The sequence below is a fragment of the Stegodyphus dumicola genome, chromosome 6 (assembly GCF_044657685.1).
Source record: "Stegodyphus dumicola isolate Sdum_Otavi_A_Nest chromosome 6, ASM4465768v1".
Taxonomy (NCBI): Eukaryota; Metazoa; Arthropoda; class Arachnida; order Araneae; family Eresidae; genus Stegodyphus; species Stegodyphus dumicola.
Window position 1 is genome coordinate 70,806,028 of NC_140773.1, and position 27,236 is coordinate 70,833,263.

General features: G+C 34.5%; 1 protein-coding gene across 1 annotated transcript in view; it reads right to left on the reverse strand.

Moving 5' to 3' along the window:
* The window catches only part of LOC118194521 (atrial natriuretic peptide receptor 1-like), a 95,855-nt gene that overhangs the window by 65,621 nt on the left and 2,998 nt on the right, over window positions 1-27,236 (reverse strand). The window contains exons 2-5 of the mRNA XM_085819663.1: window positions 26,297-26,495; window positions 17,846-18,012; window positions 8,795-8,929; window positions 1,016-1,154 (exon numbers count right to left, since the gene is read on the reverse strand). Coding sequence (XP_085675789.1) covers window positions 1,016-1,154; window positions 8,795-8,929; window positions 17,846-18,012; window positions 26,297-26,495 — 640 coding nt within the window. The remainder of the gene's footprint in view (window positions 1-1,015; window positions 1,155-8,794; window positions 8,930-17,845; window positions 18,013-26,296; window positions 26,496-27,236) is intronic.

Here is a 27,236-nt window from a genome sequence, read left to right on the forward strand (position 1 = left end):
TATCAGTTTTTACCTCTGTGACTACATTATTCAGTAAATTATTGAATTTTCAAATGTTTACGGACTTATGGATCACCCTGTATTTAAATTCAGAGTTTCTTGGGTTTGAGAGAAAGCCCTTTGGTAACCATAGCTAATCGATTACTTTGCAACAAAACCTGTTACTGATTTAAATTGCTTAATCGTCTTTAGCTTCGCTAGCCGTTATTACTTTCTGAAAATAATGTGTTACTTTGTATTAAATGTTTTAATTTGACTGGAGCTTTTGATCTGTGTTTTCTAGCAGTTAGCGGAGATTCGATTTCCTGTTACTGTTATCACTTTGTGTAACCGTCAGGCTGAGTTGTCAATAAAAAGGTTAGTTTTAAATATTTATCTGAGTTGGCGTTGCTCTACTTCAGAAGCTCTCATTTTAAATTTTGTGCCACATAAATACGAATAAGAAAATAAGTGCACCAAAAAGGGCATCATTTTACAATTTTACATACATTTTAAACATTTATTTAACTTTAAATTAGTATAAAAATTCTTATAGTAAAGGAATAGATAGTAATGAATAGTATTAAAATTATAGCCCCAAAAATAATGTAATGTACCATATCAGTGGTACATACATCATAGTTTAAATCTTTACTCATCTTAGCAGGGAAGATGGATTAATAAGTTATCTATCATTCTTTAGGGTTCTAGAAGTCGATAGTTAACACAGAGTGAAATCGCACAAGTCTATTTAACGAATAAATTATTATACCTCCGGGTTTTTTATTAAGGCATATTGCGTGTAATAGTTTGAAAGCGATTCTAAGAAAAAATTATAAGTAAATGAATTAGTTTTATTCCTAAGTAAATTTACAAACATTGATAATATAATATTACCAGGACTTGCATACTTGTCACTGATTCCGATTAGTAGACTTTACTTAGTGACAAGAAAAGATCTTACATTGTTTGCGGTGTTATGTGTTTCGAGTAGAAAGGTATTTACTTATGTCTTTACCGCCAAAGAAGTCATTACCCCCAAAGAAAGTAGAATTCCAGGACTGTCTTGCAACAGCTTCTCCATCATTTGGATCTCCTCCTTCTGATATAGTTTTATTCAGGGAATACGCATACAAGAGAGTGCAGTCGTAGAATGACCCAACAATCGGATTGATCTGAAAATTGAAAGGAAAAAAAAGCATTAATGCATAAATATTTTTATGTTTTGATTAACAAAGAATAGCACTCATTAGAAGCATTGCAAAAGCGTTTTCTCACTTGTTTAAAATAGGTTGATTCTAAGAGGGACATTCCATTAAAGGCAGAATAAAAGCATCGAGTAATTAATTGTAAATTTATTAACTTTCCCTTTTAATCAAGAAAAGCATTTCACCCAAATTATTGTTTAACTACTTTCCTGTAATAATAATTAACACTAGATGTATTAAGCAGTCGTTGATCATTTTCAGATTTTAAGGATATGTGAAAACTTGTGCTTAACAGCTGTTGCTTTATCAAGTTAGGATCATTACCTAACTTGTTAACTGTACTAGAATGCCCCAATTCCCCCCCCCCACACAAAAAGTCTTTGTTTACGGCATATACGTTCAATCAACGCTGGAGCTCCAGTAACACATCGATGATGCTTAGCTTTAGGTTAGGTTATTTTAAGTATGGCAAAGCACATGAGGGTATCTGCTGAAGGAAGGGATGCATTCGTGGAATACTCTCTAAGGGAAACTAGCTGGTATTCACGTTACATATGGGTAAACCAAATACGCAGCCATCCCACTCGCTTGGGTTCAACCCAGGTCACATAATTCATTAGTGCGCATCAGTATCGCTACTGAGGGAGGAGTTTCGAAAATGGACCAATGAGCTTCTATTGCTCTTGTGACGCTGAATCTTTGAAACTGAGCATATGAGCGTATGTTGTAGTTTACGTTTCATTTAGCATTTGTTTCACAATTAGAAATGTATGACGTATAAATGATGCTATCATTTTAGTAGAAAATCTCGTAGTGCTTTCCTTTTATAAGTTTATTTAATTGTCAACATTTCATTTTCGTGAATCTTCTCACGCGCCGATATTCGGATTAATTAATGTTCGTGGCATATTATCGTTCTTTATATTGGGAAAATGACTCAAGCTACAATTAGCCTCGAATATTATGCATTCACTAATACTTGTGGATTAAGAGAGTTCAAGTGTATAATTTCTTTATTGAGATAAAAATAACTGGGAGTGTTACAATTTTCGTATCTCAATATTTGCATTCCTTTGATTTTGAAATGTAAGGTTCAAAATATATATTGTGAATGATCTGATTATACCTATATTTTATATTATATACATATTAAGCATTGCTTACATACCTATTGTTAGCATTAAAAGTTATATGGGAATAAATAAAACATATTCGTTGTGAATAAGATAAATTCATTATGTCTGAAGATTTTTTCTTCTGCACATTTGAGAGTGAATGGTTATTAATGTGAAAGTTAACACACTAAAGTTCTAGTAAAGTTCCCTTTGAATAAAACTGTGCATTGGCTATTATTATGGGACATCTTTTTCATATAGACTGCAGTAAAAAATTCTAAGACTTCTACTGTTTACACATAACATTCTGCTTAAATATGAACTAACTTCGCCCTGAAAATTTAACAAGAAATCCACGATGCTTTAATTATTTGTACAGGAAATTGCATGGCAAAACATTTTCAACCATCTAGCTTAAAGCGCCTCGAAGTTCATGTGAAATGACAGAAATATTACTGGAAGCACACTGGTCCATTATAGAAGCCATTCCCACGGTGGTGATACAAATGTGCACTCACGAAATACGCATCCGGGTCAAACTATCAGTATCCAGATGTCTTAGCGACTTATACACTGGTGTACTGCCTTCGATGATGGCAAGATCAATCTATCGATAAGCGAAAAGGATCTTCACATTAGAACTTTACATAAACCAACTTTTAATTGTCTCTACAGGCAAATAACATAACCCGACTTTTAATACTTTATTTAATAAATAATACTAACATAAATCGAATTTTAATAGCATAAACGGACTTTCATTTGTCTGTACAAGGAGAGGTCGATGGTACCAGATTTGGATTTCTTAAGAGCTCTTCAGCTCTCCATTGGCTACTTGAAGATTCACGCTAAACTCAAGTAGACACCATTATTTTTTTTACCATACATTACCCTACAGGGGCAAGCGAATTTATAGAAATTATCTTTTGCTATTTGCAAGCGTAGCCAAAATAAATCAGGACTTATGTATGGGCAACCGGTGACACCGCCAGCCTTAGGAAAGATTTGCTATGTCGGTTGCACCAGGCAACAGCAGCACCACGGCACCAGAATGGTACTGTCGGCCCCAGGAAGGCGTTGCTACTCTGGATAGCTAATGCAAGGTGTGCATGCCTACTTACTCAGGGCAAATAATATGTGGCCCCTGCACTTATATCTAACCTAAGCTATGTTTACCTTTCTGTGTTGGGAGGATTTCCTTGTTTTACACAGGAGCTAAACTACACTCTATGGCCACAAACATTCTCCAGGGTACCGGAGGGATGGCGAAGATGTTCAAATATTTCAACTGGCTCAGAGTTTACTGATACGTGCATCGCTGACAATGTACTGTCCTTTTTTAATTACCATTCTCAAGAACTTGATGGAGTACTAGGAGACCCATCTGATGAAATTAATAAAACAACAGGAAATAAAATAAATAAGAGAAATATTTCAAAACTTACAGAATGTAGTGATAAACATCCAAATAGGAAACAATGAATTAAAAGTACATCTACTTGATAACAGAACATGCAAATTGGAAAGTATGGCATTAAATAGTAAAAGGAAAGGGGAAAAAAGGCAAGAAATGGTTTACACTGAAAAGGTTAAGCAAAGACCTAGCTCAAGATTTAGAGATCAAAAATCTCTAAAAAAAAAAGCGGAATTTGTCACCACGGTTTACCCAGAGGAAAAACAATCAAACATTAGAACAAATTAAATAGAAATTGGTCAAATTTATACCTCAGATACAACTTAAGATTGCAACAGTGCAAAACATTAAGAAATGAGAAGTCTTAATTAAGGTCACAAAAATGATGATCTGATGATCATTGAAATGCAATAACTGAAAATGAAAATTTGAAAAAAAAAAACAGTTGGTGGTCAAACGATCAAAGAAAATCAATCCAAAGATTAGGACATACAGCGGCTGTTCGCATATTTTTTAGACGATTTTGCCTTGCTGTGAACAATTATCTTCTGCTTAAAACATTTTTAACTGCAACTATATTTTTAAAAGTATAAATTATCGTCTGCTACTTGACACTTTTGATTTCATGCAAAGTGTCACTTTTAAAGAAGAAACAAGCAGACAAAACAAGCAGCGACACGTTAACGTGTTAGATTTTAACGTGTCGCTGCTTGTTTTGTCTTTTCGTAGAGAAAAACTATGCACATTATGTTTTTTCGCTTTTTTAAGATTCAGATGAGCATTAACCACTTTGTTTGCAGTTGACACCGAGTTGACATTTCGCAACTATCAAACTTGGCGGATTTTCTTTTAAGATCAAAGATCTTACTTTTGCGACATTCGAAGCATTCCGTTTTTTTTTTTCTTAGATAAGTATTTGGAGCAATTTTTCCACTTGAAGCTAAATTTGTACGCTTTTTTCCATTGTTGTTGCTAATTTCCTGGAAAAAATGAAAGAAGAAACTCTTATCCCTACTAAATCTCCTGATGTATCACGAATGTATTTTTGCGCTTTTGGACGTTTAAAAAGCGGGTTATTCAAACGTCGACTTACAGCCTCCTTAGACCTTTGGAAAACTGTTCGAGAGCAATGGAATAAAATACCTCTTCCGATACTATAAAAGGCTTTACTGTCTTGGAAATTACGTTGTATTAAGATAATGAAGAATAAGAGTTATAAAATGGAACATTTGAAGCATAAAAATTTTAGGTGTAATATTTCTGTAATTAAAATGAAAATCGTCTAAAAATGTGCGAACAGTTTCTGTACAAAGTTGATCCCGCATTAACGGGCAACAATATTACAGATGTTATGAAATCAAAATATGTTTATATGAAACATGCTAATATTGAACGAAGGTCCAATATTTAAACAAGTATGAAAATTCACTTGGTTGTAACTTTAGACCCACCTAGATGAAGGTATCAAAAAAAAAAAAAAAAAAGAAGATAGAGTGCACTAGACATCAAATCAGAAAGTACAAAAAGTGTTAGGAGATGCTTTCAATGTTATGGTTTGACCAAACCAAAACTTTTGTTCTGGTGCTTCTGTAACAAATGCAGTCATGAAGGACGTACAGTGTGCAAACTGCCCAGCAAATGAACCTAAGTGCAATAACTGCACTACAGTAAACGCCTTGCACTTAATACTAGACAAAAAGTACTTATAAAGGCTGTCCTTGTTTTATAAAGCATCTTGATTTGTTAACTGAAGACTTATTGTGGATTATAAGTCTATGGATATGAGGTTACGTCAAATCATTCTTCATCATGCAGTTAAGGGCACTGATTAATTAAAGGTACAGGTTACTTAACGAGAAATACAGATTTCCCATGTACAAGAATCATATGCTTATCAAGGCAAATTCTATGATTTCCCACTTATAGTTAAAACGTATTGTAATAGAAATGTGAAAATATGCTCGGTCATTTTTGTGTTCGATGAAAGTTTGTAGATATTACAGAATTATATCTTTAAAGATATTGTGGCAATTCTGATTGAAGACGACAGCCCATGTGTAAAACAACATAGTATTTCCCTCCCTCAGAGAGTATAGGTGATCATTTGCAAACTCTGGCATCTTTATTGGAAAGATTTAGAACTATTTCTTTAATGATTCACGTTGATTTAAATAGCAAGCATTCCCTGTGGGGTCGATACCAGACGGATATAAGAAGAAACAAATTGGCTGAATGACTTCTGAGAAATGATTTTATTGGAAATAATAACAGATACAGTTTGCTCACTTCCTCATATGTGTTGGGTAAGTCATGGCTTTATATCGCAGCTTCAAGGCTGATTAATTATACTGAAATGTGTAATTGGCAAGTTTGCACTACATTGGTTTGAGTGATCATAATTTTATTTTATTTGAAATTAGTATTATCGGCTCCCAGGAGTTTTATAAATTCCGACTTAGGCTAACACATCTTAATTGGATTATTCTCAAGGAAATGATGTTTGAGAAGTTTTCACATGCGAAATTTGGAGAGGATACAGAAAGCACTGCCCAAGATATAAATTCGATTATTTAAGATATTTCCGAAGAGACACCTCTGAATTACAGTTTTAGCTCAAGTATTACGAAAACTTTTCTCCATCGTATAGCTATAATCTGAGTATAGAAAAGAAAAAAAGTGAAAACACTTATAAGAAAATACCAGCATTCAATCGATAATCAAAGAGTGTATCAAAGACGTTTATGCAACAAATATCTGGCTCTGAATAGAACTAATATTAGATATGCAAAAGAAAACTATTGGAATGAATTTTGGGGGAATATATCTGTGCTAAGACCGTTCGGTATTCATTTTAGGATTGCCATAGATAGGCAATTAAATTTAACTACTTTAACTGCAACAAGGAAACGTGATGGTTCAATGACTAACAATATAAAGAAAGCTTTTGAACAGATTTTCACTTTACAGAAGATAAAGAACATGACGATGAGGATGTATATTGTGAAATTTGAAATATGACAAGCACCTACCCAGTTTCAGACAAAGATTTCCCATTCAATATACAGGAAATTCAACAAGCTTTCGGAGATTAAAAAAAAAAAAAAATAAATAACGCCCCGTGCCCAGACACCCTGTGCCACCCCTCTGGAGACTTTTTAAGAAACTATTTTCTGCCAATAAAAATTTCATCCTGGATCTGTTTAAAAATTGTTTAAGGGAGGAATATTTTTGCGATGCTTGGAAATTTGGAAGACTCATGCTGTTCTCAAAACCATATAAACAACCTGAGCATACCGCATCATACAGATCTGTCTGTCTGTAAGATGGGCAAAGTTTTGGAATGTTACTGGATCAACATTGGGCACTGTTTTACAATACAAACATTGGGCCCTGTTTTACAATACAAACATTGGGGCTTGTTTTACAATACAAACATTAGACCCTGTTTTACAAGTCTAAAACAATAGACTTGTAAATTTTCTGTGGAATAATAATTTTATGCATGCAAATTGATTTGGATTTACTCCAGGAAGAGATATGATGATGACAATAGAAAAAATTATTGAAAGTGTCAAGATAGTAAAATCAAAAATCTTCATACGGTTTCATTATATTATTGATGTAAGAAATGCTTTCTATAGTTTATGGTTAAAAAAACACAGAAACTAGGCTCATAAATATGAACTGCTCTAGAAATTTTATAATATCATTTAATATCATTGCAAGGTATTTGGATAATCGTCATATCGTATATAAAAAGAACAATATACTCATTTCAAAATCTTATTGTAAGGGAGATCCAAGGGGTTCTATTTTGGGGCCCACTCTTCAGGACATTGTTGATGATTTTGAGTTACAACTAGATTTTAACGAGGAAGTCGTCTTACAGCTTATGCAGATGACTTCGCACTAGTTGTAAATAATAGAATGTTAATAGAAGAAAACGTCAAATTAGATAAAATTTATCAGTGGTACAAGTTAAACAAATTAGATATTAATCATGAGAAGATATTTATGCTGACATTTCCAAAGGGCACCTCTTTGAGTAGGCCACCCATGCTAACGTGGAATGGACTAAAGATCAAGAGCGGTAAAACACTCAGATATTTAGGAATAATTATAAGTGTGAATATAAGCTGGCTGCCTCATCTGGCAATACTCAGAGAAAAAATATTCGAAGCCGTCAGCAAATTAAATAGGCTCATTAAAAAAAATTCGTATAAGAATAAAAGTATATTGAAAGTATTATATAAAAGAGGAATCAGAACACCAGTCTGGTAGACAGCCACCGAAAAGATTAGAATAAAAATACTTCAGATTCAAAGAATAGCCCCGTAATATTCAATTACAGGTTGTTATAGAATCTTCTCAACAGCGAGTCTACAGGTTCTGGTTTGTGTCGCTCCTATTAGATTTGATTGCTTATGCTGAAATGCAGAAATCATCAGATGTGGGGCAAAATATTGATTGTTATGATTTAAATATTTTAAACAATGATATTGAGATATTTATACTGGGAAAATATTATTCCCATCCGGCGAAATGTAAACAGGTTATCTGGAAAAACATTATTGACAAAGGAACAAGTTTGGAAATTTATACACATGTCATGACATAAATTGTATTTTTCTTCGATTAATACGTATTACTTTTTGTTATACATTCTTTACTCTGAATAAGGCCGAGATGACCTGTTAGCGGGCACAACGCATCTTCTCGGAGATTGAGTCGAGGGACGAGCTGTAACGTTTCAGTTTAGTTTGCCAGTCATTTTTGATTTAGTTAGTTCTTTAGTTGCCGGTTATGCATATGGTGGTACGGCTTATTTTATTAGACTGAGGTTACCATATATTAATTGTAGTTAAACTAAATACATATTAAAAGACTTCATGATGTGTCTGTTCTTCGAGATATGTGCAGCGGTTGTGTTATAAAACTCACATTTCTATTAGCAGCTATTTTACACTTACAAAGAATAACAGTTGTATAGCTATTAGCTAGTTATTAAAACACGGACTTATTTTTAAATTGCGAATCAAGGAAATAAGTTTAAGAGCACATAAATATTTAAAACTTACCGCGGCTGCTTCTAGAACTACTGAGAATTGTCTTCTGGAAACTTCTTGAACATCTCTTATAAATTCTTGATATTCTTTCCGAACTGGAACACGAACAGATATGATCATGAGGGATTCATATATGTTGCGGGCATCCTGTTATAAATATGATTGTATATCATTTCAGTTTATGTATTCGAAATTCACCAAAATAATAAATGAAACCAGTTACTAAATTTTCATGATTGTTAAGTATACTTTATTAATTTAATTGAAATATTTTATGTGTAAGTTAAACAGTTGAAACAATGTTTTATTTGTTCCAACTTATTTTATTTTTATTTATTTAACTTAGCGTAGCATGCTACAGATTTTGAGGTTTGAAATATTTTACTGCTGTTTATTAAAAAATTAATATATGTGTCTATTAATCAAAATCGTAAAAACAACCTTGTATTTAGCGTAGGTATAATGAAACATTCAATCGATTTCGAGGGCAGCTAAAGGTCCCTCCTCATCAGGAGAAAGAAATACTTAGAAAGAAGAAAATAAAGGAGTCACAGAAACACGTGGTCCTTATCAGCACTGCACGTGGTTATAACTAGATTTTTAATCAGAGTTGCACTGGCCGCCTACTTTTACTGAGCCAGCTATCTGATCAAGCATAAAGATATATTGGCCAAACAAAAAGAGCGTTGAAGCTTCGTATCAAGAAACATGAATCTTATGTCAGAAAAGGCGAAATTAACAAGTCTTCAATAGCGTATCATAGTTGGACTTTTAACCATAATTTTGATTTTGGGTCTGCAAAAATAATCCAAAAGGCTTCTTCCATAGGTAAATTGGATTTTCTTGAGGCTTTTCACATTCACAAAGATTTAGCAGGTTTAGTTAATGATTTGAAGTCCAATCCAGTCCTTCCTAATGCCTTTAAAATTCTACTATCTTAATTCAGTTATTTTTGCCGATAGATGGCGTTACCTCCTCGCGTTTGGTACTACCAGAGGGTATAAAAATCCGTTCAGTGGTTGCTTTCCATTATTTGAAGTTCAGATTTTGAGCGTAAGGTGCATTTGCCCCTCGCTCCCTATTTTAACTTCGCTAATTTTTTCTCGTCCTTTATGCTTGATCAGGTAGCCTGGCTCAGTAAAAGTAGGCGGCCAGTGCAACTCTGATTAAAAATCTAGTTATAACCACGTGCAGTGCTGATAAGGACCACGTGTTTCTGTGACTCCTTTATTTTCTTCTTTCTAAGTATTTCTTTCTCCTGATGAGGAGGGACCTTTAGCTGCCCTCGAAATCGATTGAATGTTTCATTATACCTACGCTAAATACAAGGTTGATTTTGATAGTCACATTAGTGTGTTTCTCTTCTAGTCTATGTGTCTATTAATCTGTTAGTTCTTCTTTTGTTTCAAGTTTAAGATATTTTTGTTGCAATCTAATAACCAAATATCGCAACAAAAATATCTTAAACTTGAAACAAAAGTGAAGTATGCAAAATAAGTTTAAGGTAAAAGAATAACCATGAGAAAATGCTTTTATAGTCGAAGTAAATAGTTTTCATATAAAACAATGATATATAAGTAAGCAATAATAAAACAAAATTTTATTAGATTATTAGCAGGCGTGACAAAGGCGACTCCGTAAATCAGTGACACAAAACTATAAGAAAAGTAAAATTTTATCTACCATAGATTTCCCTAAATAAGCTGACAAAATTTAGTAAACTTTTTACTACTAAAACCTGAGAGACGGCATATATATGAATTCAAAAAAAATTTATAAATAATTTGATCACCAAAATGATACTATCAGTTAAATAATTGTTTTTTTTTTTTTTTTTTTTTTTTTTTTTTTTTTTTTTTTTTATTTTATTTGACCATAATACATATTAAACATATTCCTAACTTAAAAATTTTTACCATCTCTTGGACGTCTCTCTTTGCTAGAATCAAGTCTGGTTGTCTGCCATTATCTTTCTTTTCATTATTAACAATTTTGTCTTTCGCGTCATAGATAATATCGTCTTCAGCTTAGTAAAATTAGCATTGCTTAGCATAGCGTAGCATTGCTTAGTAATAGCGTAGCATTGCTTAGTAAAAGCATAGCGTAGCATTGCTTAGTAAAAGTGGTGACTTTTAATTCAAAGAACTGAAAGAAAACGATTTAGCCCTCGTACCTTTCATGGTTTCCATTTCCAGGAGAAAAGAAAATTCGCCATGCTGTAATCAAAGCATCAAATGATGTGCATGCCTTAAAGCCGAAACTATTAGCGTCAAATGAGCTTCCTGCAATGTTCTCACCTCTGTTGGGGCGAGAACATTGCGCTGAATTGAACTCGCCCTTTCAAATTCAAAAATCATATACACTCTGAAACCAAAAAATATACGCACGCAGAAAAAAATCGAGCCACGATCAGGAAAATCGGCAGGAATGTAGTCTGGTAAGAGATATGCAATTGTTTAAATTTCGAAGCCAACAAGACAAAAGTAAGCGTGCTATGCGCATATGAGATGCGCAGCTGGGAGAGTTTAAAAGCATGATTGCTAGTACCCGAGCAGGATTACGTCATTCAAAATTGGATGGCTCTAGGTGCCGTTGTTTTATCACAATAGGAGAAACATACATACATTTATGCAGATTCTTCACTATTTAATTTCTTCAAATATAATACAGGGCGACAGTATTTGATGGCAACTATTTGAAAAGTGATACGCCGTTTATAGGGTTCCGACGCAAAATGGCAAGACGAAAACAACTGTCCTTCAGGGACAGCCCTTTGGACAAAAGAAAAAAGTGGATAGTTTTAATATTTCGTGCTCTACTGGACCGATTGTTGAACTTTAACTTGCGTTTCCCATGTCTCGAAAGCGCGACTTAGGATATATATTAGCTTTATATATAGCATTGTAAGATTCCAAACTTTGAATATACTGCAATGTGTATGGAACGTTGAGAACTGATAAGCGAATAATCGCTAAATTCAGAGAGATAGAAATGTAAGCGTATGAAGGGAATGAATTTACGAAGGGAGAGATAGAGACAAACGTTACCCTTTATTTTTCAAAATAAATTTAACAGACGACTCCTTCTTGGAGTTACAATGAAGCTTCCACTTGGGTTTGAACTCAGGAATAATATACAATAAAACTTAACTAACTTAACTAAAAATATATAGCCGAAGCTATCAAAATTCTAACAGAATTGGCCCCTTAACGCGAACTAAAGGCGAAGCTATCAAGGGCCTAATGTACGGCCGAGCGTAATAATAGCTTAGAGAGTAGCCTAAAAGGGGAACGCGCGCTAGCCAGAATCTCTGGCTCTCTCACGAAGTCAGTAGAGCTTCACAGTTAAATACTTCTCCTGATTTGCATTCAAACGCGATTCTGAAGTTGTAAGCTGAAATTAAGGAAAGATAAGAAAGTAACTTTAACTCAAAATTAACTTCTAGAAAAATTAAGATAATCCTTACAGCATTATTCTAACATAGATATTTTGACGCATAACTTTTCTGTTCTGGACTTTTTCTGAGATAACATAGCAATTTTTTTCCATATTTCGATTCTGCGACTCAGATTATGCCTAGATATTAAATTTTGTGATTTTTGGTGAGAAATTTATGGAAAAATTTAAAAAATTACCTTGGCGCATATATATATATATATATATATATATATATATATATATATATATATATTTCCCCCAGTTTGCGCCGAGAATACTTCACTTGGCGAACTCCTCAATTTATAGCAACTTATTTTCCTTTCCTTTTTTTCACAGAACACGAGAGGAAACACGGTCATCGTTCATACTTTCAAATAATCTTAACAAAGTGCGTAAAACACATTTGGCTTTATTACCGCTTATAACAAATATGGCAAATTTCAAAACGCGCCAATACGTAAATTCACGTATATCTTAGGAAATTTTGAATAAAAAACTCTAATTTTTTGCAGGCATGCTTATAAATTCTTCTACTTTAAGATGATGGGAAAGATTTTATAGGTTATTATTCAAAATAATTTTCGAAAAATTTATAAAAATTATTTTATAATAATTAAGATAAACCTTTAAAATACAAATTTTAAAATAAATCATAAAAAAATGGGCGAATTTCATTTGGACTGAATCTAAATTTCGAAATGGGAAAGGAAGAATCAAATAAGTTTAATAAAAAAGAGATATTAATAAATATATACCAAATTTAATTAACATGGAGGAGCTAAATTTTGAGAACTAATTTTTTAAAACTACTCGTTCGATTTTTAAAAACCTTGGCACTTTGGCATAATTTGAGTCGTAGAATCGAACTACGAATTACTACTAATGGAAAAAATTGGTATGATATTTCAGAATTGTGTCAAAATACATATGTTAGAACAATGCTGCATATAAATCTAATATATATCCTAAGTCGCGCTTTCGAGACATGGAAAACGCAAATTAAATTTCGACAATCCGTCCAGTATGGAACGAAAGCTATAGAACTGTCTCACTTTTTTTTCTTTGTCCCCACTTTTGTTTCCCTCTCTCTCTCTCTCTCTCTCTTTTTTTTTTTTTTTTTTCTGTACACTAGTGTAATATTCCTCCCAGATTTCTTGAAATGCTTACTATTTTAGCAAAAGATAAATGGAAAGATTTCCTTCACTGCTCATTTTCCCACAACTATATTAAATTTAATTGCACTATTTTCAAACAAATCAATACCACTATCGGAACTAATTTCTCTTCACAAATCTGCAATTTATACCCATTTATGAAAGAATATCAATTTCGGAAACCTCTGGACAATACTAATTTACAGCTGTTTGCCAGTGCCTAGAAGTACACAGACGACATTATTGCTTTCAATAATTATCCACCTATTGAGAAATTTGATATGCACCCTTCTTGTTTGATAAACTATTACAAGTCAACACGAAATAGATTTTCTTAACCTCCAGATTACTCAATACAGTAAAATTAAACTGTTATATAAAAGAAGAGAATTTAAACTTACTACTATTAAACTCATTAACTGGCAAACCAACTTATCAAGAAAAGTTATTAACAGCACAATAATCGAGCAAATTAATAGAATTAAAAATACCTGAATAGAAATAGATTATTTAAAAGTTGAACTAATTTTACTCACGCGAGTTGTTATGGATAATCAAATTCCTTGCCGAATTTTCAATTATTCACTTAATAAATCAGGCGTTCATATTCAAATTTAATCTTTAAACTAAGTTACGATGATTAAATCTATTTTAAAAGTTAAGATATGGATTTATCTTAAACCATCGACGGAGAATAAGATCGGGAGTTTTGATAGCCTTGAATTGAGAATAAATATAATTTGTATTTAATTGTAAATTACTTTAATGTACAACTACTTTCCTTTATAAATAGAAAGCCGTTTAGTTTCCAGAGTCTCAAATTCAAGGTGAAGACTTTTGACTGTTATTTTTACGATTTTCTATTTCCTTGACTTTCAGCTAGAAATATCCTGATTTATTTTTTAAAATATAAAGCAATTTATAACATAATGGCCAAAAGGAAATAAAAGCGCTCACCTACCATTCACATCCTCACACGTACCATTCGAATTTTCATAGTCTACAGCCAATCGGCCCATCAGCAGCCGAGCGGTATAGTCGCTGAGCACTGATAGTTCGGTCCGAGGTTCGAATCCCTCGAACGGACTAGCTGCATGGGTGTTTTCGTGTTTTTCCCCATGTGTAACGTTTATACGGGCCAGTTTTCCTTATAAAATCATCCACGAAGGCATCCCTTCCTTCAGGCAGATAGCCCTCGAATGCTTTACCGTAACCGAGTAAACCAAACCAAACCAAACCTACAGCCAATCAGTTGAACTTCATTCGAATTGATTTCTCGCTATTCCTATATACGTATACAGCCTTAATAGTCTCTCCCAACTTTTTTATTGTAAACCTCAGCGAAACTCAAACGTCGGTTCCAACGAATATCATTTTCGATTATAAAATTCATAATTGCAGCCATGGAATTTAAACTGTCAGTTAGAATTAAAATTATAATTTTTGGCCTTAAATTTTTGTATATGCATGTAATTAAGACATTATAATTATATAATAGTTTTTATTGTATAATATTCTTACACTGTCAATGATTTTTCTAAATTCTCCATCAGGTTTTATAACAGTCTTTTCGTATATATGTATTTCTTTGACTGCGTCGGGGAATTACCTTCATGTTTAAATAACTTTAATTTGTTTCCAAACTTTATATATTCTTTTTCGCGATTAAAAATTTCATTCACACATAAGAAGAAGACTAAACGTGGTCTTGCCCAAATTATTGCGGATTTTTTTAGGGAGTGCTGAATCCATTCGATAAGTCAGCATTCTTCCGGGAAATCGGCAGTAATTTATTCACTTGTTTATATGTGCGCTGTTCAAATTTTAGGCATGCATTATCTTTTTCTTTTTTCTTTTGTTGCAAAATGTATGTTTTTGAGGCATAGGAATACAAATATTAAACTTATTCTAAGATTTTTAACAGTTTTAGCACAGTCCTCTTAAGTATTAGCATTTCATGATTTCAATTAGAAATAAATTAAACTTCATTAAACTTCCTTTCCTAGGAGATAATCATAAATAGAAAATTAATAATTATATATATAGAGAGAGAGAGAGAGAGAGAAAGAGAAATATCGAAACGAAGCTTGAAGAAGTATGTGCAAGATATGAAGTTCTTTTTCAGCACTGCATGCTACGATATGGCCGATCACCATGTGTCATCTAACTGATCAATCATATCTAGGGTGCAGTTTGCTTTGTTGTTCAGTTTAAGTCGGTTAACGATTTAAACTGCTGTAGTATTAGAGTATACTACAGCAGTTTTAATCCTAAAGAACGCGTATTAGCTGAGTTTACAAAATGTTCTGTGTATAGAATCGGAAGTTCAAGACTCGACCTCGCTGTCGGTTTCTTTGTAGTTTGTTGGAGGGGACCGCAAGCACACTCTTCCGATATATGACTTCATATATATATATATGACCACGGGCTTCTGGCGTCCGAGAAACAGAAATACTGTCCTTTCGACCTTGCAGGATCGTACAGTCACGCCAACTCTGATTCAGGCACTTGGCTCGTGGGTAGGATGATAAGTATCCCCGCAACGTCTTCAGCACCATGGACTGTCAAAACAGCACCTATTTTTGCGGCTTTCCTTAACGCTGCGGCAGAGGTTTGTTAAAAACCACTGGCAGAGTGACGCGACGAACGGCCGCAATGGACACAGAATAGGCACCATTTCGTCTTTTCAAAATCCCGGTGTTCTGCGTGCAGCATCATTATGGGCGTATTCGTATGTGGAGGCACCGAGAAAAACGAACGTTACGAGTTCCTTCGTCCTCCTCTTACGCGTGCATCACTTGACGTGCTAGTATGGGGTGTCATTAGGTACACATCTTTGTTACTTCCTGTTCCCATAGCCCAGTAATGTGGACAGCCTCCGTTCCACGGCTTGCCAAAAAACTTTCACGCCACCACTCGCTAGTCATAGCGATTGATACATTCTGGCATTGAGTTGAAGCAGCATGGAATGAAGTACTCTCATGTGCCAAATTAAGAGAATTTGAAACTTGTGTCTATTTTTATGAAAGGTATTGAAGCAAAGGTACTAATTATGTCACCGAAGAATTTTTCGAATATTCAGAGTCGAATACATATGCGTGTCTTCGGAGCTGTGTTTATGGAGGGAATATAAACACACGAGGGGTTTTTCGCATGGTACGTTTTCACGACATTCACCGTGTATAAAATAAGTAGCCATGAATGTATGGATGACGGAATGATATGGAGAATTTTCGGTGGATTACAGACAGGCCAATCACAAGCGCAGGTGGCTGCAGAGCTCATCACCCAGTGTTGTCGGCAATTTAGGAAGACAGTTTCACGACCTGAAGTCAAATCAAGACCTGCGTTCGGTCGACCAAGATCCACAACTAATGAATGATCCACAAGGAATAAAAATAGTCACTCGGCCTTTTAGAGCGGCGAACGCAACTTTACAGCTCTTACGTGAGCTGCTTGCTTCCACTGGAACTTGAGTTTCACAGTCTTCAGTTATTCAAAGGCTTGAAGAAGTACGGTTGTAGGTCAGAAGACCCCGCTGTATGCGTTCAGTTCACTACAGCACACAAGAAACGCGTTTAGCATGATGGACAAGATGCGTTTGGACCAGACTTTAGTGGAGTACCGTGCTTTACATATGACTCAAAATTCAGCCTGTATGCTGATGCTTTGCGTAGCTGTATCTGTAGAAAGCCTGAAATCATCCCTTCCTCATCAGGGAAAAGGATCATTACGGTGGTGAACGTGTAATGGTCTGGGCAAGCATTATGCTGGACAGCTACACACCCCAGCACGTGTTAGAAAAAGACTCCGTGACTACTGTAAAGTATAGGAAGGAGATCTTAGAGCAATTTGCTAGACTTTTCAGTGGCGCAGTTGGTCCTTGGTTTCTGTTAATGGGCGAAAGCACACGAGCTTTACTGATAATCATGCAAACATAAAATGACTTTGAATGGTACATCTCTTTCTCTGTCATAAATGCATATTTGTACTGAATTTCATTAAAAATCTATCCATTAGTGTTTCAGAAATTCGACATAATATGCAAATTCTCTTAATTTTGCATACGTTCGTATATGTGTCTGTGATCCAGGCTCATTTCAACGCGATGCCCAATCGGATTACAGCTGTTCTTGCTGCCAGAAATGGCAGCTCTTTATACTGAATCTGCACGCTGTAGCCCATATACGAAGCACATATCTACATAGTTCTCGAAGCACATATACCGTTAAATGTATGCATAGTTACATAAAATTTAACGGTATACTATGAAAATTCCTTCGGAAAATAAGAAACCTCTGACTGCATATTTGAATTCAGAAACGGAAATATTATTGCTTTCATATATTATATAAAATAGCATTTCCATTTCTTTGAGAAAAAGAAAAGTTGTTTGTTATTTTGGAATGCTTAAAAGCAACTACTGACATAGTATGCATTACTCATTTTTATTATTAATTTTAAGAATCACCTTGTTCCTCTTGTCACTTTCTATATACCAGGAGAACTGCTTACTTCCGTCTTTATGCTTCAATAATTCAACTGAGAGAAATGCATATTCTCCATTTCCCATACCTAAATCATAAGCAGAAAGCAGTATTTCTCTCACGACGTTTCCACAGGCCAGAAGGACGAAAACTGAAAGCCAAACGCAAGAATTAATTTGTTATGTAAGCATTTTATTTGTTGCTGATTGATTTAGTAATGTAATTAGCATTTTGAGTGCATAATTTAGAAATTTCACATTTAATTGATGTAAAAATAATTTAATTTCTGGCTTTTATTACTTCGTTTCTGGTTCTATTATTATTAATTTAACCAGTGTGATTTGTAGCTAAATTTACGAATGCTTCACATTGCATAATGTTGAGGTTGACAGTATTCTGAAAGTTGTTGTCCGAGATAAATGTATTTTAAACGTTTTATTGCCAATTTACGCCATTTTAAAGTACAGGAATATGTACAAAGGTTAATTCGATATAGTTTAAAAAACAACCAGCAGTTTAAACACCTTTAACACAGGTATTATCTCAAAACTTTACAAAATTTTACCAGCCAGCAGCTAAAAACAAATTTAACCTCGGGCCCAAACATCATACTAAAGTTAGGGCAGACCACTATATGTATACTAGTTTATGTAACTTAATTAATCTAGTTCATATCACCTATGCCCTGCTATGACACTTCATTATTCCATATACATCATCCTTCTACGAATTATCTTTTCTCAGGAACACTTGCTGCATGTATATATTTTTATTTGTAAATATTATGTATGTCATGTAACTCCAATTCATTGTTGAAATTATGATTGTATGTATCCCACGTCTCTCACGAAGCTATTACGACTCTCACATACTAGAGCAATATTAGGCATTTCTTTTAATACCCTGCCATAATAATTGCATATGCACAACGGTTTGTTACTAGAGCACTTACCTTCGCCTCGAGCCTGCTGCCGCAGGTGTTTCCGTTCGGACTCATCCACATTAGTCTACCGCATCTAATAACTTTCGTATCCCGTTAGACTTCTGTGTTATTTTTTATTCTAAGTGTTCGTACAACTCAAGGACTCGAAAATCGACTATCATTACGCCGGATTAACGATCATACGCGGGCACCCTTTGCTGCGAACTTTTCGAGTTTGCCTGAGCCGACCACTCCAAATTTAAACTGACTTTCTGTCTCTCATGCTGGTTGTTCGCTGGCAATAAGGAAGAAGCCAATTCGCTAACCACGAAGAAATACATGATACATGTTATGAGGATTTTTAAATATATTATGAAATTTATATCGATTCTGTAAACAATAGTTTAACATAATGCTGTTCAAATAACTATTTCCATATGAACAATTTTAGAGTAACTATACTATCGCGAAGCAAAATTCTGTAATTTTTGTTTTGCCAGTTTTAGAGGATTTTCTGGTATTTCGATCATATCAAATGAATTCGCTTGTATCCTCGAATTTCATACTTGATTCTTATTAGTGCCTGATTTTTAAAAAATTTGAATGCTACTTGCATTAGAATTTTAGAAAAAAATGCAAGGCAAAATGAACCTACTTCAAAATTAAATTTGGATTATTCTTCAACCATCTCTAAAATTCTGAATTCTCCTTACTTAGCTGTGCAGTACCCGTGTGATTTTTCATGGCATTTTGCTCCTGTTTTATTAAATCACCATCAGTTTTGAGAATGAGTCTTGTGATAGAAAATACACACCTCAAAAATGCAAGGAAAACAGTAAGGGAACATTTCGTAGAAACAAAAGTTTGTTGCTGTCTTCATGCTCCAAAATATTAGCTAATTATTCAAACTTATATTTTTGACAGAACTCTTCTAAATTCGTTTGGTTGCAGTAAAAAGAAATTAGGAGTACATTACTGATTTTAGGGATTTTTTTAACTAATTGAAGTATTCTTCATTTTTTTTAATCACCATTTTTCCTCTCATCTTTTTTATTTATAACGGGTGAACCAAGTACTTGCGTTATTTGATGAATGGGATGACGGGAGTTAAATATTATTTCTGGATTACATTAATTTAATAAACTTTCATTAGGTTCTAATTTAAATTGCTGATGTATGGAATAGTAATGCTAACGCAAAAAGGAATTGCTTGAAATATGAGTCTTGATTAGCTAACAGTTTCACTCGTACATCTTACAGGTACCCCCTTCTTTGCGAATCCTCATTTGTTTGTATGTGGTACGGGCCTCACATTTTCCAGATTTAATTTTTGACTATTCCGCATTATTCCTTTTAGATTACTTTCTCTGCTTTCAAATAGCGTTATCTGACCATAAGAACAAGTCTGAAGGTTTCTTTCTTTGCTTTTGCTATTGAACTTTTAGTGAAACATCTGCTTTCTTACAAGTATATTGCGTGGCACGTGCTAAAGATTTCGCTTAGGAAAGTCTTCTTACAACTGAATTAAACTTTTATAATCTTATTATTAAAAGCATATGAAAGCTTTTAAGTTATATTGTGGAATTCTTAATTTTCGTTCTTTTCTTGTTTTAAAATTTAGAAAAAATATCTTTCTTGCGCAATTCCTTGTTTTAAAATAAACCATACCGAGACAAAGTATTAAGCTATTACTAAAATTCCAGATATGTAATAAATACGAAATGTAAAGCTCTGTAAAATGCTTACTTTTAGGTGCATTTGTAAAAAAAAAAGCGAACATTACAAGGGTAGATTATATAAAGTAAGTTTACTGCTCATACTTAATTGTACGCAAAACGCCCACATTATAGGAAGTGTTTATATATATACAGGGTGATTATAATTAAAGTTTAAGTTTAAAAACGCTATAAAAAAAGAACCGCTCATGAAAATGACGTCAAATTTGAAAGGAATATTATTGAAGAAGGCGGAAAGCGTATGGCAGAAGAAAAAATTTAGTTTCAAAAGTTAGCAACAGATGGCGCTGCAAGCGGAAGAAGACGTAAATTAAAATGTTAGTTAAATTTCAGTGTTATAAAACTGCCAGGTACCAGGCTGTTCCTCAGTTCGCGTCTCAGACGTTCGCCGTGGGTGTTTCACTGTAGGACCGCGCTCTGCTGGTAAAGTTGTATTACAAGAATGATGATTGTGCAAGAGTAGCTCTGCAAAAATTCAGGACACTGAAGGGTATAAAAGAAGGCGTTGGTCTAATGAGTGTCGTAGGTCTAAAGAAAATGATGCAAAAATTCGAAACGACAGGTTCGTTTGATGTGCAATCTGTTAGAGGGAGAAAACGAGTGCATTCGACGGTAGTTGAAGAAGTGGCCACAGCATTACAGGAGGGGTCGGCCGGTGGTGTGCAACCGTGCAGTGCACGAGGAATTGCTCGAGCATTGGACAGGCCTACGAGCACGGTGCTGAAAATTGTACGAAACATCCTGCAATGCTATCCGTACAAAATTAGCCATGTGCAGGAGTTGCTTCCGTCTGACCTGACAGCTAGGGAGACGTTTGCGTTAGAATTCCTGGCTCGCATGGAAGTGGATAGATGGATTTTGTGGACAGATGAAGCTCATTTCCATCTGACAGGATACATGAATACCCAGCATTGTCGAATATGGGCAACAGAAAATCCACTGGCAACGCACCCCGTACCACTTCATCCTGAAAAGGTCACAGTATGGTGTGGTTTTACGGCATCAATTATCCTACAACCATATTTTTTCGAGCAGACGGGTGCTTCCGGTCCTGTTACCGCAACCGTCACTGGTCAGAGGTATGCGTCTCTTTTGCGAAACCACGTGATTCCAGCTCTGCAACAGCGTGGATGTGTGGATGAAATCATTTTTATGCAAGATGGCACTCCTCCGCACATTGCACATCCCGTGAAGCAGCTGCTGAGGCGCCATTTCGGAAATGCTCGAATTATCAGCCGTCATTTCCCTACAGCCTGGCCGTCCCGATCGCCTGATCTTACTCCGTGTGATTTCTGGCTGTGGGGATATCTGAAGGATGTTATGTTCCGTGCTCCAATTGCAAATTCAGCGGAATTAAAGGCACGCATTTCGCAACACATTCTGAACATCACCCTGGAGACACTGCGATCCGTTGTGGAACATGCTGTTTTTCGCTTTCAACTTGTTGCACACAACGGTGGACACCATACTGAACATGTTTTGCGCCAGTCTCGCGACAGTTCCGAACTTCTTTGATGAATGGTTCTTATGCGGTATGTCGCCGCAAAACTCTTGAAACCGATTTGTCCCTTTCGATGTGATATGTACAGTCATGCAAATAAAAGTATTCAACAATTTTAATTTATCAATGTGTTTTAATGTGTAACTTCCACCTTAGCCGTTGTTTTACGAATAATTTCTCGTTTCTCGTCGTAATTCTGCCGCTTTCAGCGCCATCTGTTGCTAACTTTTGAAACTAAATTTTTTCTTCTGCCATAACCTTTCCGCCTTCTTCAATAATACTCCTTTCAAATTTCACATCATTTTCATCAGTGGTTCTTTTTTTATAGCGTTTTTAAACTTAAACTTTAATTATAATCACCCTGTATATATATACACAAAATGACCCCTGTAATGTTGTGTATATATATAAATATACTTTGTGTGTATGTGTGTATAGATACTTGAACGTTTAAAAAATATCGACGGTTTTGTGAAATTTGTTGAGCTGGGAAATACAGTAGACTACCGATTATCCGCACAAAACTGAGCGAAACGTTAAATTTGCTAACATCGTGCTTATTTATGGCAAAAATACCCCAGGCCTTCTCGGAACCTTCGCCTAGGCCCCTCTGATGAGTAAGTGATTTCTTATTACTCACCCTTTGCGGTGCTCGCTCCACCGCCCTTTCTCGTCTTAATCTTACTGACACGTCCACTTCCTCCCACTCGCCATTGTTAGTTTAAGCCTGAGAGTATTTGCGAACTGGTCCGAGTTAATTTCTTATCTTTTATTGTGTTCAGTGCTCGTGCTTTATGGTTTTGCGTTTTTCGTTACCGATTTAAAATGTCAGGAAAACGAAAGAAGGTTGTATTGACGATTGCGCAAAAACTAGAATTAATTTCCAAAGTAGCAAACAGGCAGCAGGCTACAAGGCAGCAGATGGAATTGGATTACAACAAAATTCGCGGAAACAACAGTGCGTGACATTCTAAAGCAAAATGACAAACTGGTGAAATTTGCATCAATGTCGGACAGTGCTCCCGCAATGAAAACGCGAAAAACTATGAAGGGTTCTACCTTTGATGAGCTAGACACGGCATTGACAGAGTGGTTAGCTCAAGTTCGAAAAGAGGGTACTCCTGTAAATGGTCCTGTCATTGCGGCGAAGGCAAAAACCTTTTTTGAGTTGTTAGGCCTGAAAGTAAATTTTGATGCGTCTTCTGGCTGGTTGACTCGTTTTAAGCAGCGACATGGAATTCGAGAAATTGGACTTCATGGGGAGAAACTTAGTGGTGACCAACAAGCAGCCGACGATTTCCACCATGAATTTGAAGAATTTGTTTTAAAAATAGAGCTATCTTTTGAACAAATTTACAATGCCGACGAATCGGGACTTTTGTGGAAATGTCTTCCCACTCTCACTTTAGCATTTGAAAATGAAAGTAAAGCGGCGAGTCATAAAAGCAGCAAGGAAAGGATCACTATCATGTCTTTTAGTAACGCTACCGGTGGACATAAACTTAGACTTGTTATCATTGAAAAGTAAAAAAAAAAAAAACGAGATCTTTCAAAGGCCCAAGGATAGAAAATTTGCCCGTTGATTACTTTAACCAAAAAAAAAAAAAAAAAAAAAAAGGATGGATGAACCGAAACATTTTTCAAGAATGGTTCGAAAACATCTTTTTTCTTCAAGTGCGTAAACATCTTAAATCGGCTATTGATCGACAACGCATCTTCTCACCCAGCAACAAGCGTGTTAAAGTCTTCTGATGGACAAATTTTTGCAAAGTTTATCCCCCCCAAACATTCCTGCGCTAATCCAACCCATGGAACAAGGAGTCATTGCAACAATGAAGATAACATACGGAACTAAGCTGCTAATGACCAAAATTGAAGAAGGTTATGATCTGAAAGAGTTTTGGAAACACTACACAATCTTGGACAGCATCTACGATATTGCATTTGCATGAGACTCAGTGAAACCGTCAACCCTTATAAAATCATGGAGAAAACTCATGCCTAATGTTGAAGCCAACAAAAATCTAACTCCTTTGAGTTGTGAAGAAGAGAATGAAGATGTAGACACGCCCACGGCAACTCTTGCCGATATGGTGAAAACTGTTCCGGGTGGTGAGAACGTCGATGCTGAAAACATTAATGAGTGATTGGAGTGTGACGTCAACGAACCTGGCTTCGAACGCTTGACAGATGACGAAATTGTGAAGAAAGCAAGGGAGAGACCGAGAATAAAGGACAGCGACGTGAAGGCGAAGAGCCCATTGTGCAGATGCAGAAGACGCACGAAGCGGCTTTGCAACAATTCGACGGATTGCTGAGCTATTTGGAAGAACAAGACGACGCGGAGTTGGCCGAGAAAATTATACTACGAAAAATGCAATCTCGGATCAAGAGAAAATGCTTCCAAAGCAAACACAACTGACTGATTTCTTCAAACAGGTGTAGTTTTACAGTTATGCTTTTGTAATTACATAATACATTACAGTATTAAAACAGTACATATGTATTAATTTTTCTGTGTATCCTTGACTCCTCTCGTTAGTATACAAAGCACTTTTCTGTTTTCATTAACAAAATATATTTTAGGTTAGTTTTGAGTGATATACTAAAATATTAAGCGTTAGTTAAACATTTTCTGCTGTTTATTTTACGTTTTATTGTATATAAAACGATTTTTCAAAGATAGAATGACTGTTTTTTTCCTTCGCTATACCCGTTTTTAGCTTTTTTTTCGGATTATCCGCGGCGGCCGCGCCACCCGATTCCGCGGATAATCGGGAGTATACTGTAGTTAAAAAAGCGAAATGCAAATAGCATGATAAAATTGCATATTAATATGAAAAAATACATGGAAATCATCCTTGCAATGAATTTAAGGAAGATATTCTAGATTGAAAAAATTAATTTAATCTGAATTTCATTGGATTTATTTAATAACTTAAAATCTATTAACAATTTCATTAAGGAGATTACTTCATTGATTTTAAATAATTTAGTTTACGGTATAAAAAATTAATTAATAATAATGATTAAAACTGTATAAATAAGGATTTAGCGGGTAATTGATTAAAGATTTTTACCAGTTAGTATATTTTATAATCATATATAATGGAGATTTTTAACTTTGATTACTTATTAATTTAATTAATGATTAATGATGTTATTCATGTTTTAATTATTGCTGCTTAGTGATTTAATTTATGATTATTTGAATAATTGGCAATAGTTATGATTATTTCATTAATTTATGATTTAATTCATTAACTTTAAATCATTTCTTAAATTTCATAAAAATTAATCTTTAATAAGATGTATCTCCAGAAATATGCTTTAACTATGTTTATGCGAATTTTACACGAACTGTAATGAAAGTTAGCAAAGTTAACAAAAACAATTTTTTTTATAAAGCCGTTTATTGGTATTTGATGTTACCTGTGACTACACCTGAGCCTATAAGGCAAAATACGGTTTCATCTAATACTTTTTTCGAAAGAAAAATATTAAAAATTACATATAAAATTTATCTACAGAATTCTTGCTCGTAGAGGAGATGACTGTTTAAAATTACTAATGAAATTATAGACTAAAATACAATTGCTAGATTCCTTTTAAATGATTGAGATGTTTATTGCAAAATTACATTTTCTTCACTGCAGTAATACAAGCATTTCTTCATCAGTTTTATTTGGCCGAAGTTAGAGAAAGGTCTTTCATGTACAACATATATTTCATGCCAGTTCTTTGAATTTTTTCTTTGTGCGCAGAAAACTCACAACTGTATGAAAAGTTATCTAAAGCCAAATATAGATCCATCAAACACTGAATAAAGTTTCATTAATGGCTTCCTTTATAGATTTCGTTGGTTCATATTTCGAAAGTGCTGGTTCTGTTGTGTAGGGCAATCCAAAGAACCCAATCGCTGTAACAAAAATCTGTTCCCAAAAAACGAAAAATAGCAATAATATCTGTCTGTTACATTATTGCTACTTTTACAATATATTGTATTATAAATTAAGCAAGAAAAAGTATGAAAAATTTTAATAAATACCCAAACGTGGATAAAAGTGTTTTTTTATATTCATAAAATAAAATAAATACTTAACAGGTAAATAAAAACTGACCGCTTCCCCCCTAAAAACTATGAAATTCCCCTCTTGGTTGAGAACCGCTTGTCTAGATAAAAAAATATCGTTTTTCATTAAAAAAAAAAAAGGCTTTAATTGTTGACTGGCTAACATTAAAAGTCAATTAACTTTAATAATATGGTCATATTTACCTCTTGCATGATTACTAGCTTCTCTCAACATTTGCTTATAATTTGGAGAGGCAGATGATACAAACTCTTTGTACACAGGATAGACCTGAAAATTCGTTTCTCTCATGATTAGATTTAAGCTCCGCCGAAGAGCATTCTCTGAAGTTTCTGATTCGTCCACAAATATCACGATGTGTCGCCACTGGAATTCCATAAAAACCTGAAAAAAACAAAATGATCTGGTTTCACATTCCTCCAAATATAATTGCAATAGAAATGAAAAATAATTTCACAAGAAAATCCCATGGAAATTCATTATTTTAATGCGGGACGAGAGGATTTCAACAAATTCTACTAAATAATATGAGGTTTCATATTATTTGGAATGGCCAATACCTATCGTTTATTTAGCCATCTCATAATTGAGAGTTGAGCCAAAGGTGAGAGCCCAAAATGCACAACGGGGGAGGGGGACCGATTTTAAACCATTAAAAATTCTGTTATCATTTTTATAGAAAAACTTATAGAGGAAAATTATATCATAATTTTTATACTGGTCCAATGGATCTTCCCTTTCTTTTTCCCTACCACAAACCACTCGACAAAACTTTCGACTCGCCAGTATTTTAAGTGGTGGCATGCCGTACAGGCAGTATACCATTATAAACATCTAAGCCTTCTGAATTCGATCTCGGACCAACGATACGGCAGCCAGCAGCGCTAATTACTGTACTGAGCACAGGTGGGTGTAAATACATCATATGTATGCAATAGAAACAAACGTATGTATAAAAAAATCATGTGTATGCAAACAAAATTTTAATAATCCAATAACATAAAAATTTCGCAGAAACAAAATCTAAGCTAATAAACAAACCATGTTTGGAGTATTAAGAATATCGAACAGGTGAAGATCATAAATGTATGTAATAAAAACTGAACTCCATTAATATAATTATGT